A 19,322-nucleotide genomic window follows, 5' to 3' on the forward strand; every position below is an offset into this window, starting at 1 on the left:
GCCAATGGGTCAATTTTCAGTATTAATTAGCACCATCTGTGGCAGCTGCAACGTGCAAGGCATAAAACCATGCAGATACGGGCCGGCAGCTTCAGGTAATGTTGCTTGGTTGTGCTTGGTTGTTTTTGGCCTAGCATTTCTCATCCCTCGTCTCCTGTACCTGATCGCTGTCACTGTTAGATGTGATATGCCTCAGAGGCATAGCCCAGCGTGCTATACATCCTGATCTACACGTGTTTGACATTTCTCATGTTCATGCTGTGAGCTGGCCTTTGCCTGACCTGACAAACGAACGCATGGACACAAGCAGCGACGGTGCTAAAGGAAGCCTGTGGTTGGCCAGGCTATGTTTGAATTTCAGTAGCTTTTAATAGCCTCATTCTGCATTATATATCAACTAGAAACAACAATCGTTTGTAAGTTTTGTCATCTGCCTGACAGTCTCAATAAATCTTTTTTTTTTAATGTGGCAGCCCTGCTGTTTGTTGTACAGCTCACACTTATGACACACGCTAGCTCAAATGACACCACATCTCTGAGGAGACGAAGAGAAACTCGAACTGCGGCTGGTATCTCCCCCTGGGGCTGTGCTTATTCGCTAGCACACACATACTTTTCCACCAACCGTGCCACAGAATGCGTCACTACGGTTCGCGTTACTCATTCCAGACAAAAGCCCGGAGTGGCAAACTTCAGGTGATAACTTGAGCCTTCATTGGCATCAATGCTATTTTAACATAAGTACACTCAGTAAAGCCTTACGTATGCCCTCACAGTCGAACATTCTGTGTAGATAATAATCGCAGGTCTGTTGATCATCTTTTCACGAGACGTTTGGGCTGCGTTGGCTAGCTAAACTAGCCATATGGCCCGAATTCAAAGAATGTCTATGGCAGTAACTCAAGCCTTTGATTTCACTGTTCCCGAAGGGCACCAAGGTAAAGTGGTATAGGCTTCTATCACTCATTCTGAAATACTGTACGTCTAGTTGTTGGCCATCTCTGTTGTTCATCCTGTAATTCAAACCCACAAAGCCCTGAGGGAGCACATCCCTGGAAAGGAGACTTTGTCAGGTCTGTCCAGCATGTATTTGCCCTGCCTTCAATGCTTCCATGCAAAATTCCCCCATTTCGGTGCCCAAAAGCATTTTTAATGTTGTAGCATTTTAAATTTGCACGCTGAAGCTCAACAGACACCAAAATCTTTGGTATCTACGCCGCCACTCATTTCTATAGTTTGTGTATTATTGTCCTTGTGACCCAATGAAGACATGAACGCAGTGGGTTGCAAGAAGTGTGACAGCATGCATTTACAGAAATGATTTTGGTGACTACTGAGCTCAAAAAATGGCCAAATGCACTCATCAGCCTTTTTTGAGAACAGTCTGGGCATGGTCTTAGGATTCTATGGCAGGGAGACAGCCCTCAATCTCCCTCATACACAATTGTCGTTACAGGGGGCTAAACCCCTGGCTCTCTCTCAAACCGCCTCAAAGCCGGGGTTTTAGCCAATATGGCAGACTGCTCAATGAGTGAAGTCACTGAAGCTGCCCTCAGTGAAATGCTCACAGCATATCGCTGCTGTTCAATGAAAACCATGTATGTCCGTTTTTAGTTTTCTCCATGGTTTGAACCCTTTAGCTGCTCCGTACACTGTGTAAACAGTTCTGGATGAACAGACCAATAGAAATGCTCTAAATTACTTATTAATTAAACTCTGAACATGTTGGTTGCGTCGTAGACAACGCCACTGTGTTCATGACCAACTAAAAACGTACCCAGCTTTTATGTGACGATTCCTTAAGACACAAGACGTACTTTGTACTTCTACGCTTGGGGGGGGGGCCGAGGAGCCTTAATTAATTGCTTAATCAGAAGGACATTTACCGGGCAGATATTAGCTTAGCATCATCTATACAGTATATACATGTACAATCACCACAAACTACGCAGCCAATACTCCAATACTGACACTAGGCTATATACCACAGGCTAATGCATCTGTATAATGCAAGCTGATGTGTCAACCCTCCATTTACACTGGGCTGCAAGTTGAGAACAGCTCACTATCTAAATTATATGTAGTCAGAGCTTTCACTGATGGAAGAGGGGCTAAAGGGGGGCAGATAAACTCTGCAGCACCACGTAAGTCAGTAATTGTGCCCCTTCAAATTGCAAATAGCTACATGGCAGGTGTGTCTAATAAACTAGCCACTCTGTGTATTTTGTATGCACGCTGAGTGGAGAGGCCGGAGCCTCACTCAAACCTAGACCCACGCCGGCACGAGAGCAGTTCTGTTTGCCGTCAGCTTCTGAACCTGCTCCCCACATTCCTGCCTTATCTTCCTCCCTGATAAGACAATGCAGACGTTCGGGGTGGGACTGCTAAAATAACACCGGGAAGAGAAATATGCGGAGGAAACGTGTTTCCGAGTATTTAGCCACAATGCAGTCCCTCTCCCATTTCTGCCGGGAAAGATACTCTGTATAAGAGATTGGACAGGCAGCTCTGAAGAGGGCATTATATATATATATATATATATATATTGTATTTCATTCATTGTACTTTTTCACGCTTTTACAATCCAAGTTGTTGGATTAGTGATACAGTCTCATAATGGAGTCCATGACAGTGACTGATAGGAACCAGTAAGTAAACCTCAACGAAATATAGATGCTCCACTACTTACTATTAGCTCAAACAATCAATATAGTATTGGACATGTACTGGATTAGTCTGAGCTGTGTATATGTATCTGAGTGGAGTCGCTGTAACTTGCTAATGTTAGCATTAGTGTTGCACTGATACCGATACCGATATCGATACCTTACACACAGTATCGGTACCGTACATGTTTTTTACATAGACTTTTTTTTTTTTTGCCTACTTTGATATGACACCAAACGTTTAAACAACCAGTAAAAGCCAGTCATAAATAGTCATTACCATTAAACAGACATTTAACTTTTACATTTACAGCACTTTTTCTTCCCATGTGGTGTTTTTGTGGTTCTCAAACCAAAAAATGAGTTTAAAAGTTGTCAAAAGTTGGAGATACCTGTTTGTCATTGCACAGGGACGACATGCAGGTTGTGTTGTATACAACCTCACTGTGTTCATGACCATCTGAAAACATACCCAGTTTTTATGTGACGATTCCTTAAGACGATTCCTTACACTGGGGGCCCGGGGAGCCTTAATTAATTGCTTAATCAGAAGGAGATTTTTAGGTTCGGATTTAGATCCCCAGGACTTTTAAAGCATTTCTTTGAGTTGACTTATAGTTACCACATTAAGTAAATTGTAGGTTGGTTAATGGACAACGCTAGCCTCATGGCTTTAATGCTAAAGTAACAAAGCAAAATTCGGCAAAATTTGAAACCAAATGTTTAAACAACCAGTAAAAGCCAGTCATGAATGAAAGAGATATTTAAACTTTAAGCTGAAACTTTTACAATACAGCTCTTTTTCTGAAACCAAAAAATAAGTTAAAAAGTTGGCATTGTTTCACTGCTCTGAAATGTAAATTTTACACCAGTAAAAAGCTGTTTGGTGGATCTTAGCCAGTTTATGCTTCCCTACTTGTATGTGTTTCTGCATTGTGGCAATTTTAATGTTTTCATAGCTCTGGAACTTTTTAAATGTGCGGTTTAATTAGTAAATGCTGTTCTTTCAAGCGTATTTTCTCTTATCTTATTTGGGAAAAGATCTAAAAAGTACAACCCATAAAAAGTGGAACACTAGAAATATCAGGATTCATAGCCATCTATCGAGTTGATCAAATCAGTTGGTATCTGTATCGGTACTCTGTATCAGCAGATACTTAAAAACTGTTACTGATGTCGGTGTCTGCAAGGAAAAAGTAGTATCGGTGCAGCCCTAGTTAGCATGCTCACCATTAACCTACTCTCTGAGTTACTTAGCTAACCTAGCTAACCAAACTAACTTGTTTAGACCGGACAGATCGGTTAAATTACCCCTTTGCTTGTGTTCTCCTGTAGCGTTACAGCGCTGGGTTATGGAAATGACCCATATTGACCCAGTTGGACTGTATGTTTTGGGAGTGAACAGAACAAAAATGAACTGCAAACCTTTATCAAAGCAGGGGAATGTCAGTTTTGCATGGTACAGTTCCTTTAATGGTACTATCGATTCTTTTTTCTCCACATACAAAATTAATGTGTGGACAGAAATGGATTTCAATGCTGGGTTTTAGGGTTGTGGCCTTTTTAATGGGGCTTCGGGTCAGAGGTCAGAGTTGGGGGAGAAATATCTGCCGTATTCCCAAACCAGATATAAACCCTCTAGTCTATGACGGATCGCCGCTGTCAGTGGTATCATTTCCTCCAGAGCTGGAAAATAAAGAGGACATTAACATTTCCAATTAAGCAAACGCAATTAAGCTGTGTGCTTTAAAATCCCATTTGTCCTCAATTATTTCCAAGTCAAACAATAAACCTAACCATCGCAGATAATACTGACTTTAATAGACAGAGATGGATCGTTGATTGTCTGCAGCCTTTGAGACAATTGGCTGGAATCGATGAGATGGATTGGCTAAAGGTACAAGCCAAAGGTCGGTTTTTTAGAGGCGAGGAAAAGTGAGAGATGGACGTTTGTTAATCCATGGGGTGATGCTGAGAGCAAAAGCTAACAAAGCAGGATCCTAAATGTGGTGTTATGATCCAGTGGCGCAAAGCGGATTAGTTAATTACTGCTTTCCTTCTCCTGCTAATGATAGCGGGGCAGCGTAACGTGACAGAACATCCTCCACAGGATTACACCATATTACAGTAAGTTACCAGCACTACCTCATTTAGTTTCTATTCTTTGGAGTCACAGGTGATGACTGCCTGAACACTGCTAATAAACACTGGACTTAGACTGTCACCAATAGTATCCTTGTAAATACACACCAAATCTGCATCTAAAGTGCTACGTACATTTTCCTAACAATAAACAATGAACACGCCATATCCCTAACATTAATTAATTAAGGTCTGAGACCTTAGGAAAAGTCACCTGAGAAATCTGGTTCTGAGACTTCTGAATAGTGCTCCTTTGCTTTTGTCCACTCCAAAATTGTACAAAACAAGACATAATGCACTAATCTTGCTCAAAATGTCAAAAAAGGATGACTCTTTAACCGTTTAGCAAGGAGATCAGTTTATTTTGGAATCACTGTACAGTGATCTATGGTTGTGCGATAAAAATCTTACAGTAAATCTGGCCAATAACTACATATTTAAGTCAGTGTTACAACTTTTTTGTTGCCTGATGCAAAAGAAAAAAAACCCTGTTCTAATTTTCAATGACATATCTACCAGAGGTAGGTTATATAGGTTATATGAATGATAAAGATCCTTTACTTTACTCCAATCTTGGATACACTGAATGCAGTATTAATTTCACTACATGTTGGATTATTGCCTTATGGTGATGTCTGGTGAAATCTGGAAAAAAAATCTAAAAATCTGTATTTTTAAATATATATCCCAGAAGGAAAATTTTTACAATGTCAGTTTTCCAATATCATGCCCTACTGAGTACTACACAATATATATATATTCAGAATAAATATTATATACATCAAAAAGTATGACTGGTTCTTACAGAAGAATTTTACCATATCACTCCAGATGTTTTCTATAATATTTTAGTCATAACCTGTCGTATTGAATATTATATGCAGAAGAAAGTATGACATGTTATTACAGAAGTATTATAAAAAATATACAGTATTTTACCATATAACTACCATTCTTTTCTATAATACTCCTGTAATAACTTTTGATTCTTTCTCATGTCTATAATATTTACTTGTGTACTAAATATATACATAAGAAAATACAGTTATTTTCTGTAGTACATGTATAATAACTTTGTGTACTTTCTTGTTTCTATAATATTAACTTGTGTACTAAATATTACATACGTAAGAAAGTATGACAGAAAAATATACACTACCTTATCATATACCTTTTGTACTTAAATAAACAGAATCTTACCATATCTTTTCTAAAATATTTCAGTAATAACCTGTCATTTTTTCTTGTGAATGTAATATTTATTATATTTATTATATACACAAGAAAAAGCACAGCAGGTTAAATATGTTAATAAAAACATACAGAATCTTGCCGTATTACTACAGTTCTTTTCTTGTAAGGTTGTTTAGATAAGGCCCATTTTCTGGTACTCCTTAATTGTGCTCTGTGGAAAACGTGTAGAATCGAACTGAATTAACTTAGTAAATCAATACATGCCTACTGATTGATTATGTATAATTAGTAATTACATCATTAAATGTAAACAGTATAACAAAATGACAGCTGAACCTTTAGACTTTTAATGGTTAAATCAATGCAGTGCATATGAAAAGCAAAACTGCTTCCAGCGTTGCACTCATGTACAGTGAGACGGTACAGCCAGCTGAAAAAGGCTAGTCGGGGTGTTTGTTTATGTGGCTTGTGTGAAATGGACAGTTTTTGCCAGACTGTGAGAAAGTGTAGGCCTAAGTGTATGAGTGTGTGTGGGGGGGGTAAGGAGGGGGAGATTCATTTAAGATGTTCTTTGAAACATTTAACTCCCTCTGACATGCCCCTCTGTCCCCATGGCAACGGGGTCATTACATGACGGGACCTGACCATCTGCTGCTGCCGGCTGCACGCGGGTGTGGTGGGGACCGCCGATTCCGTCGGCTCTGGCACATTAACTGTGTGTGTGTGTGTGTGTGTGCATCACAGGGTACCAGAGGGTGGTGATTTTGGGTGTGTGGTGGATGGATCCTCACCAGCAGATGTTCCACAGACATACACGCACATGCACCACCTCCCATGCTCCTCTCTGCCCTGCTGGTCTAATATTTGGGGAACAAAGACAGGCAGGCCGGTAACAGGGCTGACTCGGACGACGGCCCTGATTGTCCATTCGGCCTCCCTGGGACATGTGTTTAATAAGCAGCAGCCAAAATCATCTCATTTCCCTTTCTCCTCCACCCCCCCCCCCCCCCCTCTCTATCGGTTACCACTGGAAACTGTCCAGATCCTCAAACCGTCCATACGGTGGCCCTGGGCCCTCCTAGTTTCCATAGCTACCGAAAAATACACAAAGAAGCTGTGAAAGGGGCAGTTCAGAGGTCCAGCAATCAACAATACACAATCAGGACTACAGAACTGTGCACAAGTCAGGGACCAACCGTCATGCCGTCAACAGAAATGGACCCTAACAATTATCTAAGTTCTAGAAGACCACCAGAACTCCCCCAGCAGCTTTGAGAGAGAGAGAAGAACATCAAGCTGTCCTCTCGCTTCAGATCAGACAGCATTCACAGGTGTTTCTGTCCTTCAACCCCTTCGCCGTATGAAGGCAACTCGACACTGTGGGTATGAAACCACCCTAGAGTCCAGACCTCAACGTCACTAAATGTGTCTGGAATGACTTGGATGGTGAAAAGTCGTGATAAGCTGGTGCAACTGGCTACTGGAGGACCAAGGAAACAATGAGACCTAAACATATGCCGGTCAGACAGGCAAATCAGAGCAAATCAGAGCTTTGATTGGCTTTTACTGAGGTCACATGCAAAAATACACACAGTGTGCTGAGCGCGGGCAGAGTGGTTTGCTTTGCATCGTTTTAGGAATAATCACTAACGGCTAATTGCCTTAAATTTTCCTTTTTTCTGTTTCTGTATAAAGAGCTAAAATAAAAGGCTTGATGGCAAATATGAAGTCCAAAATCTCTGCAGGCGAGCATAAGCAAATGTCATGCAGCGCTGAGTGATAATGTGTGAGGAGGCCTTTTTCAGAGCGCACAGTAAACACAGCCACAGGGAGAAAAGGGCAGCAACACACAATAAACCCACACGCTTAATTGCTCAGCGGACTGACGCACCGGCCTGTGTGTGCTGCTCCAGTCAAAAGGCTTAGCAGACTGCATAAGCAAACTCCCTACAGCTCGACTGCGCACTCCCACACGCACACACACATACACACGTATACGCAAAGTGATAAAAACAGCACACCATCAGGCCAAAAGTTCAACACGTTAAGCAAAACTGAAAGCCTGAGCTGAAACAGAAGCTTCCAGGGTGGAAGAGGACAAACTAATTGGTTCTGATGAAAAATGGCCTCGTTAAGCACCCTTAATATCTTCGCCAGACTGCCATTGGCTGCACAGAATTGGCTATGGCATTTCAACAATGGGGAGTTTGGGACCCCGATATCTCTTTCTAGCTCTTTCTGATAAAAATATGCACACATGCATCTGACGGCACAGGTGGCGGGAGTCTCTGCAGCCATGCCCACTGAGTGCTGAAAAGACTGACTGAGTGGCAGCATTAGCGGTCAGCGTGGAGGCAGCTTACTGTGCAAACTGGTACGGCATACAGGTACAGCATGGGAACACTGCTATGGTGGTCGCCATGGTAGCGATGTTACCGCAGCGTTAGTAATGCTGAGCGTGGCCGGTGTGGTAGCGATGCTGAGGCTGAGGGCGACGGCCTCACGCTGATTGGTTTATTGCGCGTTACGCCCAAAACACACCCATGAGTAATTTAGAGACTTCATACATGCCTTTTGTGCATTTCGAGCCGTGCCAGGTGTACTTTTTCACATTGTTACAATAGCAAAGACACACTGACACGCCCTAAATCAAGCTGTGTGATTGACGGCTTGCCTAAAGATCGCTAACATAGGGCCCAGAGGCTTTAAGTTCTATTTAATTGGATGGTCTACCAGATCTTGCACGGATGTTAGGCCCCCATTTTCTGCATGGTAACACTGCTATGGTGGTCGCCATGGTAGTGATGATACCGCAGCGTTAGTAATACTGAGCGTGGCCGGTGTGGTAGCGATGCTGAGGCTGAGGCCTGCAGCCAGCAAGCTCCCACCCTCCCAGTGTCTGGAGCATCACATGATAGCGCTAACAAGTACTTCTACCTAAAAGTGAAGCACAACTGAAGGAGGATAAGGAGGCATCGGCAGAGAGACTTCAATTACTTCAATTACATGAAACTTCAATTACATGAAAAACGAGGAAGGCTTTTCTGCACTCATTTGTAGCACATATCTGTCTGATGGGCGGGGAAAGGTACAACCTTAAGGGACATTACGGATGACATAGGTGATGAAAGGACCATGAAAGCCATTTGGGGATATATTTAGGCACGTCATGATACCACCATGTGGTATCATGCTATGGTGGTCGCCATGGTAGCGATGCTACCGCAGCGTTAGTAATACTGAGCGTGGCCGGTGTGGTAGCGATGCTGAGGCTGAGGCCGGCAGCCAGCAAGCTCCCACCCTCCCAGTGTCTGGAGCATCACATGATAGCGCTAACAAGTACTTCTACCTAAAAGTGAAGCACAACTGAAGGAGGATAAGGAGGCATCGGCAGAGAGACATGGGGCTGAGAAAGGACTGAAGTGTCATGTTTTAATTTGAGCTCCTGAAAAGCAACATTTTGAAGGATGTTGGTGTTTCTCATCCTCAGGCCTCCGGCATCACCCCTTACTTCCGCTGTGGCCAGTGTGCCACACTAATAGCAAGGCAGTTTTACTTTTACAGAGAGTTTTTAGAGCCCATCTATCATAACTAAAAAGCCAGACGTTTCTCTCTGAAGCTCTCCGCCGAGGCAAAGTTTGTGCGGAGCAGACAGCTTTAAAATTAGATTTCCAGGGTCAGTAATAATTCATACTCAAGAGGCCTTTAATAATGCATCCCAGAGTGCCGCTACGTCGCTCTTTAAACTTCAATTACATGAAAAACGAGGAAGGCTTTTCTGCACTCATTTGTAGCACATATCTGTCTGATGGGCGGGGAAAGGTACAACCTTAAGGGACATTACGGATGACATAGGTGATGAAAGGACCATGAAAGCCATTTGGGGATATATTTAGGCACGTCATGATACCACCATGTTACTTAAATGTTTGGGTGATGCCAAGCTAAAACGAATCCGGCCAAATGGAAGACTGCATTAACCCTTAAGGCACCAGTTATTGGTGGGATGTTGGTCAGCACAGGCGTCTGTTTGCTGTTGTATTGTAGCTGTGTACTGTGCTTTCCTCTGAGTGCACTGGCTACCTAGCTTCGCTGCATCAGCGGCAGTTTGAAAAGAGGCGTTGGAGTCCGCACCCTCCTGGTGTTGGGAGCATTACTCGCGATAAGGGGGAGTTCACATGGATGGGGACTGGGTAATTGGTAATTGGGTAAACTGGGTAGAAAACTGGGAGTAAAAAAAAGATTTCCTTTAAGTGAACCTTGAGTCATAGCTTGATGCTCACTGCTATCTTACACTCCGCCAACAGTCTATTTTCACACCTTGCGAATATATATATATATATATATATGGTGGTCTCGAAATTAGGTGTGTTCAGGTAAATCTTGGCAACGGAAAACACAGGTGCACCACTGACTGAAAACAACCTAGGCAGATGTCAACAGTCAGACGTCCCTTGCTATCTTGGCAGTGAATTGTCAACATAGGCGCGTGCCCAATGCCGAGTGACACATTGATTGGTTTATTGCATGTTACGCCCAAAACACACCCATGAGTAATTCGGAGACTTAATACATGCCTTTTGTGTGTTTCGAGCCGCGCCACATTGTTACAATAGCAAAAACACACTGACACGCCCTAATTCAAGCTGAGTGATTGACTGCTTGTCTAAAGATAACTAAAACAGGGCCCAGAGGCTTTAAGTTACATTTAATTGGATGGTCTACCAGATCTTGCATGGATGTTAGGGCCCCATTTTCTCTGCCTATTTTTTTGTATCATTATCTGAAAAAGTTTATTACCAACTTTGGCTAATTTTCTTTAAATGGATTATTCTATATTGACTCTCTTCAAAACCTCTGAAAAATAAAGACCCTGGACTTCATGGGCATTCTGAGAACATGAGAACAACGGCTCCAGCCTTCTAAAGGGCTAAAATTGTGGCACTATTTGAAGCCTTTTTTAAGACATTAGCCTTGGATGATGAATGTGCATCTTACAGTGTCGCTTGGTGTGTGGGTGCACATCCGTATACAGAGTGAAAATGGAATTTGTGTCATTAATCTCGGCGTGTGTGTGCCTTTGAGGAATTCAGGTGAAAGAAAACAGTGCTATCGGTGTTAATTCCTATTTTCGACAGGGGAGCTTACGTTCCTCTGGGTGCCTGAAGGCAGTCGGTGATGCGGAGATTATTGCGGTGTTCTTTTCCCATTCCTCGGAAAGCCTGCTAAATCCTGGCCCTCGCGTCCACGCCCAAGCCCTCGTAAACAAGACTAAGGTGGCATAACCCTGTAATGAGAATCTTCTGACAGATCAATTCCACACCATGGGATTTACCTCCTAATGATGTACAGCAGGTCAGTGGACTTTTTCTACAGTGAGTGACTGGATGTGACTATGCCAAGCACTCTCACTGTCTGTGTTCTAGGCCATTACTTTCTAATACAGGGGATAGAACACAAGGCAATGGCTATGAGCATTGATTTCCCAGCCCAGGTTGCACACGGACCTTGAGTGAGCGCATTTTGATGCTAATTGTTGGTAATGACTGCTCAGAGCAGAGAGAAGAAAGTGACACAAGAGGCCTAATAGACAGCATGCAGACTGACCTGATGCCTACTTAAGCAGGTGGGATCAGGGGTGGGTGATATAACGATATGTGAAATGGCATTAGTTACGTCATTGCAGTGTGTGTTGCTAAGCTCTAGTTTCTAATTCTTATTTGGGAGTGAGGTTTAGCCGTCTCCGGAGTGGTGGTGCACTGTTCTACTGTGCAGCGATACCTGTACATATATGACTTTCATCAGAAGAATCATCAGAAGATTCCCTTTCCTGCGTCAGATGATTTTACCAGGTTCCACTCTAAACAAGCCTAACGCATTTTGGATTGCTGAAATCGAACTTTCTGGCCACAATAAGCGATGGTATGTTTGGTGGTTGCCATGTTTTGTTATTCTTTGTCCTGAAACCAACTGGAAAAGGCCAAAAATCGCAGTCTCAAAACTGTCAATACAGAATATGCGTTTAATGACAATGTAATTATTAAAAAAGTAACAGTATAGCGACCACCTAGCAAAGGCACTTAGAACACCCCAGCACAGCACCTGGAACAGCACAGCAACTACCTAGCAACAGACTCTTTTTGCACACAAGGAAAAGCATTTAGTGGGCTAACCAGAGGCCTGGTGAGTCTGTTAATGTGCCACCTGAAAAGCCGTCACCCTACTACATCAGCAGGGGCGTCTTATTATTAAGAAAATAATATAACAATATAATATCATAAAAAATAATATGAAAAAACTATTACTATCAATAATCAAATAATGGGTTTAAAAAATAATCCTGTTTCTGTTGGAGTACCTGTCTCTACTGTCCAGAGAAGGATTTTAACTGGATTTTGGGACCATTGCTGTGAGGATCTGATTGCACTCTCCGCCAAGAGTGCTAGAAAGGTCGCAATGTTGGATGATCATCACCCCACGTTCTCCCTAACTCCCCAGCTCATCCCCAAAATATTGGATGGTGCACCATCCATCATTCCAGATAACAGCCAGTGTATGATGGAATAAGGCTGTTGACACTGATGGTGGTGCCTCAGCATGCCAAAAAATTTGATCCACCTTCCAACATTGGGTCATATCCCTCCCATTACCCTCAAAATAATCCCTAAGTATATGGACAAAAGTATTGAGATACCTGCTTATGCATTATGTATATACCTAAATGCATTGTAGTGATGCTTATTTGTTTATATTACTTGTCTTAATTGTTTTACACAATGTTTTGTTATTATTTGGACATCCAAACTGACTGTGTAATTATCAATGCGACTGGTTCTATTACCTTGAAACAGTAAAACAGTCATGTGAAAAAGTTGTCCTTTGTCCTAACCTGACTGTATAACTCCCAGCATCTAGGGGTTAATGTGTATACCTGTGCATGTGCTTGCTCCGTTCAGAGGGGATGAAGTGCATTTCCCGAGAGTGGCAGAAGATCAGTTCTACCGCATGCTCCCAAGGCATTCAGAGTGCAGGCTTGGAGAATGCCTGTGCCTGTCTCCGACAGGGCCATAAACTTCACCACTAAATCAAACCCCCACCCACACACAGACACACACACACACACACACAGTTTGCTTGCACGTTTGGTCGTGACTCTTGGGAAACATAGATCACTACATGCACTTGATGGTTAAAGCAGTATTTGGTTGTTGTCTGACACATCGTCATAGGAAACCAAATGGTGGGCAAGCCAGCTCCAACCAACTAAATACCTGCAGGATGAGATCAAAAGTTCCAAACAGAGACCAACTTCCAGACCAACCCAACACACCTCTACACAGCTGAGGGGAAATACCAGAGGCAGCATTGGCCAACGTTGTGGCAGGCTGGTCGGATCCATTCAAGGACAAACTGAGACTATTTTGAGGGTAATGGGAGGGACATGACCCAATGCTGAAAGGTGGATGTTTTGGCATGCTGAGGGACCACCATCAGCGTCAAAAGCCTTATGCCGTCATACACTGGCTGTTATCTGGAATGATGGTGCTCCAACCAGTACTTTTGGGATGAGTTGGGGAGTTAGGGATGAGGTGGGGTGGTGACCAAGCCCTTCCCTGGAGAGCATAGTTTTTCTTACATTTCTGTGGGCATAACAAACCAATGAGCCTTGTGATAGGTGAGAGTACCAAGATTAGGAGCTCCCACCCAGCTAAGATGTCCATGTGGGGCCTGTATGAGAAGCTCCACTCGGAACCAGAATGGTTTGTCCTCAGGTTCCACATTGGCTGCACCAGGGTTGGTGACAGGACCAGGAGGGGTTAAATATGGGCCACATATGGGTTGTACACTGCATAAAGGGGCCTAAATGGGACCCATACGAGATTATGGTGGTCTGTAACGATGGGGCCATGCAGTCCCGGAACCCACCAAGCCAATGTTCCACCCATGTGAGCCCAGGACAGGCCTGAGACAAGAGAAAAAACACCTTGAGCCTGGATTTGAGTGAAAGCACCAGCCTGTGGAACCCATTCCCTAACAAACTGAAGCTGTTCAGGGGGTAGTGGAATTAGAGGGTGGTGGGGGATCAACACAATATTAGGAAGGCATCTCTAATGGTTTGTTTGCAGGGGGTGTACTGGTAACTAATTAGCTGTCTGAGTTTTTCAGAATAACCAGAAAGACCATATGGCAGTGTGCGAAATGGGGCGCATGCTGCCGTGCTAAAAGATACACTAGTCCCATTAGAAATCCCATTAAACGCAGCACCGAGGTCCCCGATCCCAAGGCCGCATTGGTCTGCCTTCAATCCAGTCAAAGGAAATCTGTTCCATGCCATCACACCCGCACTACAGAGGGATTCCTAGTCCATTGTGTTGAGGCAGCACCAGTGTGTGTCGGGTACCAGGCACGCTCCCAAATATAACACCGCACCCTCCTCTGCTCCTCCTCCCTCCAGCAGGTTGGGAAGATGGGGCCTAATCAGTGACGCTTTGGTGCCCTTACACACGTCCCTAATCCTGATTCTTCCTCTGCAAGTCAATGCTCTGATTGGAACAGTTAGTGGAGCGGAATCAGGATACCACACACACATTTAGGGGGCAATATAGCATAGCCAGGAGACAACCCCAACCCCAAATCCAGAACCTCAGGTCAAAATATGATCATCATTTAGCAACTGTTGTTACGTAAATTAGCTTTTTACAAACTCAGATGAATGGCATAAGCTTGGGAGGCGAGTGGGTGCTAGGCTAAAAGCTAACCCAGCTGACTAGCTAACCGCACTCTGTGTCAAAAGGGGACAACATGCATAAACAAACACACTCAGAGCCCAACTGGAACCCACCTAGCCCGAGTTCCACCCATGTGAGACCCACATGAGCATGTCGGCTGGGTTGCTAGACTCTGTCTTCTCTCTTTGCTACTTTTTTACTCGACTGAGCGATATGCTAATCTACACCACGTGAAGGCCGACGCACCACCTTGCCTGGTTCACTCTGTCAGCATGAACGCTACAGCCACAGAGTCGAAGCTGTTTTGTCAAAGCTCCAACTCCTGTTGTGGCCTAGAGGGCACTTAGCAGGATACACCACACGGAATTCTTGGGGCATGAAATGCAGCCCATTCTTTTTGTCTGTCCAGGGACAGTGAGGGTGCCATTGTGCGAGAGGAAACTGGAAAAACAAAGATGATTGAAACTGCACCAGGGAGTCCGGCTCAAGCCCTCAAATGCCTTGTTTTTGTTCAAATACGGCTGAGTGTCAGGAGGCCGCGGCCTGCACCGGCCAGAGAAAACAAACCTCGCCTTGCTGGTCTAAGCCGCTGTCCCTGGGCTGTCTTTCTTTCATGGCGATGGAAACACGTGAGTCGCTCTGTTCTTCGCTCAGAATCCCGCACACCCTGTGGGCAAACTCAATGAGCTCTTTGTGCAGAATGCGAGTGTGTGCGAGTGTGTGTGTCAATGAGCAAGTGTGTGGCTCGACAACAAGAGGGGACACTGCTCGGACCTGAGAGCGGATTTCCAGTGACACTCATGACCCTTTTTATAATATTAAATTTAATATTTGATATAATATTAAAGATCTAAACAACATGACAAGTGTGCCGTGCGCTTGACGCTGAAAATTCCACCTTAAAACTGCAACGAACATACAATTCTTAATTCTTTAAGGTGGAACAGGAGGACATTTCAGAAAGACTGCTGATTAACTCCAGCCTCGTTGGTGTAGCCATCTTTACTTACAGTGTCGCCACGTTCTGCATTGAAAGGTAGCGGTGTCCTACTCAGGTTATGTGAAGACATGCTTCAATTATCAGAAGCGCGGCTGGCAAATGGGAACATTTCCATGCTAGTTTGGCGTGGAAATGGATAACAAGGGAAACATCACTGAAGTGTATTTCGAGGACAGAGTGTGAATGAGCACACGGAGCCTGAACGAGTGTGTGTAAGCCGATATGAGGAGTTGCGTCAATAAATACATATTGCAGGTGTTGTTGGGTCAGCACACGCTGTGTGCTGGGTCAGGTTAAGTGAACTTGTAGAATTGTTGCGTCACCTAATATTCCAATCCTACGGGTGGGATCGTACCAACCAGGGACCAGCCACGGAACATTCTACTGGTGGGACTGGCCATACTAGGGTTAAATACACCAAAATGCAAAATGCGTTTTTTGGTCATTGACAATGGAGCTTTTCGGAAATGCTATTTTAGGTCTCCCAGGGCCCCACAAGTCTGTCACAATTCTGCCAAATTACTCAATTCATTCGTTTTTAGGGCCCCTGTCAATCACAGGCCCTTAGAATCGTCCTAGGTTTTACCTCCCATATGGCACCCTGAGTGCTGTAGTGTGGACCAGGAAAAAGGAGCTTTATGAAAACCTTAACCTCACAACACATGTATGCATGTTTCTGGCTGAATCTCAAATACCTCCTGACTTCCTGTATAGTGAACAACATAAGTCATATAAGTCACTACAACGTCTACAATCTGATTTCACAGCACTAGATTATAGATTTCCACACATGAATCAATGTAAATACTGCTCTATTACAGATAAATAAATAATGCTCCATTTGGATTAGGAATCCGTCAAAAATAGAAATATGCATGTGCAAATATTGCAAAATTTTAGAAATATGCATGTGAACGTGGCTGCAATGATAATATTTTGTCATATTGCTGACTCCTAAATATGCCAAAGCAGAGGACTTATTTCTAATTTACTTCCTGGTATCAGATGAAAACTGTTAATCATATGCAGTCATAAGCCACATGCAACATCTGGGCATGCAAGGCATTAGACGAATGGCTACTTAAGATATCAATTATTGTCAACTTCGCTGTCTAGACCAACAGTAGGTGTCATCTGAAGTTAAAGCAGTCAGTGAGACGTCCTTCACAGTGGTCTTTCACTGACCGCATGCTTTCTTGTTTACTCACTTTCCCTCCACTCCTTCTTACTTTCCTGGTGAGACCACGCCCCAGGAGAAGGGGTTAAAAAGTCAGCTGCTACACCCTTTCACCAGGTCAGCATTCCTGCAGCACTTGGTTTTGGAGTTTTACCACATTTTTGCACATGTGTGTACAGACTGTAGAGTAATCCTTTTCCACTTCATTTCCCACACATTGGTAATCGGTGCATTATAGTCGGGTCAGGCTGAAAGACTGGTGCGTTTTAGTCTAGGAGGAGGCCTGCCCAGCCCAGCTCTACCCACATATATCCCATACTGGACAGAGTTGTCAAACGGTCCATCCGCCCCTCCCTAGCATATATAGCATAGACAACAAACTGAGCCAATGGCTTGCATTGGGAAAACCATAGAGCTTCTACAAGACTCATACAGTCAGACCTTATCAGTTGCAGTGCAATGGGGGGCGTTATAGTGGGGTCAGGCCGAAAGACTGGTGCGTTGTAGTCCAGGAGGAGGCCTGCCCAGCCCAGCTCTACCCACATATGTGCCATACTAGACATATGGAGTTGCCAAAGGGCCCACCTGCCCCTCCCGCTTAGCATTAACAATTAAAAGCTGATGAGCAACCTGATCCAGCTGATGATGTGTGTGTGTGTGTGTGTGTACGTGTGGGTGGTAGAGAATCTCATAATGTGCCATTAGAAGCCTCCCATTATGAGCTGCTGTTCAAAACTGTGGACGCAGGCGGAAAGAGATAGAGAGCATAAAAGTGTACGAAGCGATGAGGGAAGAAGAATGTCCGGCTCTCTGAATGGACACATGGACAGTTCGTTCTTCAGCCGTCCACAACTTCAAATCCAAGGGTCTCCCGAAGTCGCCCAGTAAGACACAAATCCAAAAAGTTATTAAAATGATCCTTAGTGGGTTATTTTCCAAAAGTAACAAGCTTAACAAACATTTTAACGTGACAGAAAAAAAAAGATGTGACAATACTGACCACCGACCCCAAATGATGCCCATATGTGAACTGAATTGTACCCCCCCCCCCCCCCCCCCACACACACACACACTTTAAATAGAGTGGTCAGAATAACAGGTCACCCCCCAAGCCTAAATCTAAAAAGCAGAAATATGATGATGATCCCTGCCTTTCCCTCTGCATGTGTGGAGAGTTACCATTGTGTCTGCTAGGTGTGGCACAGTAGCACTTGTGTGAAGAGCCTGGCTCTGGAATAGGTGGCTAGCACTGGGGATTCTGCTGGAATGGCATCCAGACAAAGAAGGAGAGAAGAGAGAAGAGAGGAGGAGGAAGGAGGAAGGAGGAAGGAGGAGGGTTTTGAGAAGATGAAAGTGAGCATTGCTGACCTTAATGCCCTGCTGCTGAGAGGTTAAGGTGAGCTTGGTCTCGTCCAGCAGCAGCACCTCGCAGTAAAACTCCTCTTGCACCGAACAGAAGCAGCTCATGTTGCTTCTTCAGGCTCTCGCCTCTCACCAAGGTCCCTCAGACGGATTGCCACTGGCCAGCCTCTTCTCTTACACCATGACAGCGGTCTCCAGCGGGCAGGACGGACAGCTGGCCGGATCACTTTTCTCGAACTGAAACAGTGTTGCCTTTCCCCCGGTGTGTGTGTGTGTGTGTGTGTGTGTGTGTGTGTGTTTCTTGTTGTTTATTCGCCCCTCATGACAGGAGTGCAATCTGGCAACCCGGCTGGCATTTCTCCTTTGTCGAAAACACCAAGTGACACAGTTCCATCCAAACACTGATGGAGTCTCATGAGTGTGTGTGTCCAGCTAGCAGGTGTATCCCCTCCAAATCAGAAAAGTGAACTCCTGCACACTGCTTTAGGCAGTTCCTCTTGTCGCTTTTTATCCTAAACCGCCGTGTTTTGGTAGCAGAAAGCGAGGCGCTCCGAGCAGTCCTAGAAACGTAGACGCGTTGAATACAGGACTCCGGCAGTCCGTTGCCAAGGAGCTATTATTTCCCCCACCCGTATTCCGACCAAAGCCCGCCCCCGGCTCTACCACTGGCTAATAGTTAGCGCCCACAAGCGGGCCGCCGTTTTGCATACTGCGCGGGGATTGGCTAGTAGTTCTCGCTTGATTTACATACTGCACTGGGGTTGGCTGGCGCTTCTTGCTGATTGTCATACCGCGCTGAAAGATCAGTGGACTGCTTGTGAGGGTGAACTGTTAACCAATCCCAGCGCAGGAGGCGGGGTTAAGAAAACGGGTGGGAAACAAACCAAAAAAAAAAAAAAAGCTGAAGAGCGTCTTTTCATCACGATTGTTCTCAGGCTCCGCCCCAATTCACTGCACTTTCTATTGGGACGCGGGAGGGAGGGGAAAGCGAGACTTGCCTGCCATCTGTCGGGGAGAATGCAAAGCGCGGTTTGGAGGGGTTGCAGGGTGGC

At 44.4% G+C, this 19,322-nt stretch overlaps 1 protein-coding gene across 2 annotated transcripts in view; it reads right to left on the reverse strand.

Moving 5' to 3' along the window:
• epb41l4a (erythrocyte membrane protein band 4.1 like 4A) overlaps positions 1 to 18,889 on the reverse strand; it is a 62,672-nt gene extending 43,783 nt beyond the window's left edge. For both annotated transcript variants that reach the window (XM_072658984.1, XM_072658983.1), the window contains exon 1: positions 18,277 to 18,889. In XM_072658984.1, the coding sequence (XP_072515085.1) occupies positions 18,277 to 18,375 (99 nt within the window). In that variant the 5' untranslated portion in view covers positions 18,376 to 18,889. The remainder of the gene's footprint in view (positions 1 to 18,276) is intronic.
• Positions 18,890 to 19,322: the final 433 nt, after the last annotated feature.

The sequence above is a fragment of the Salminus brasiliensis genome, chromosome 16 (assembly GCF_030463535.1).
Source record: "Salminus brasiliensis chromosome 16, fSalBra1.hap2, whole genome shotgun sequence".
In the NCBI taxonomy this organism is placed as follows: domain Eukaryota; kingdom Metazoa; phylum Chordata; class Actinopteri; order Characiformes; family Bryconidae; genus Salminus; species Salminus brasiliensis.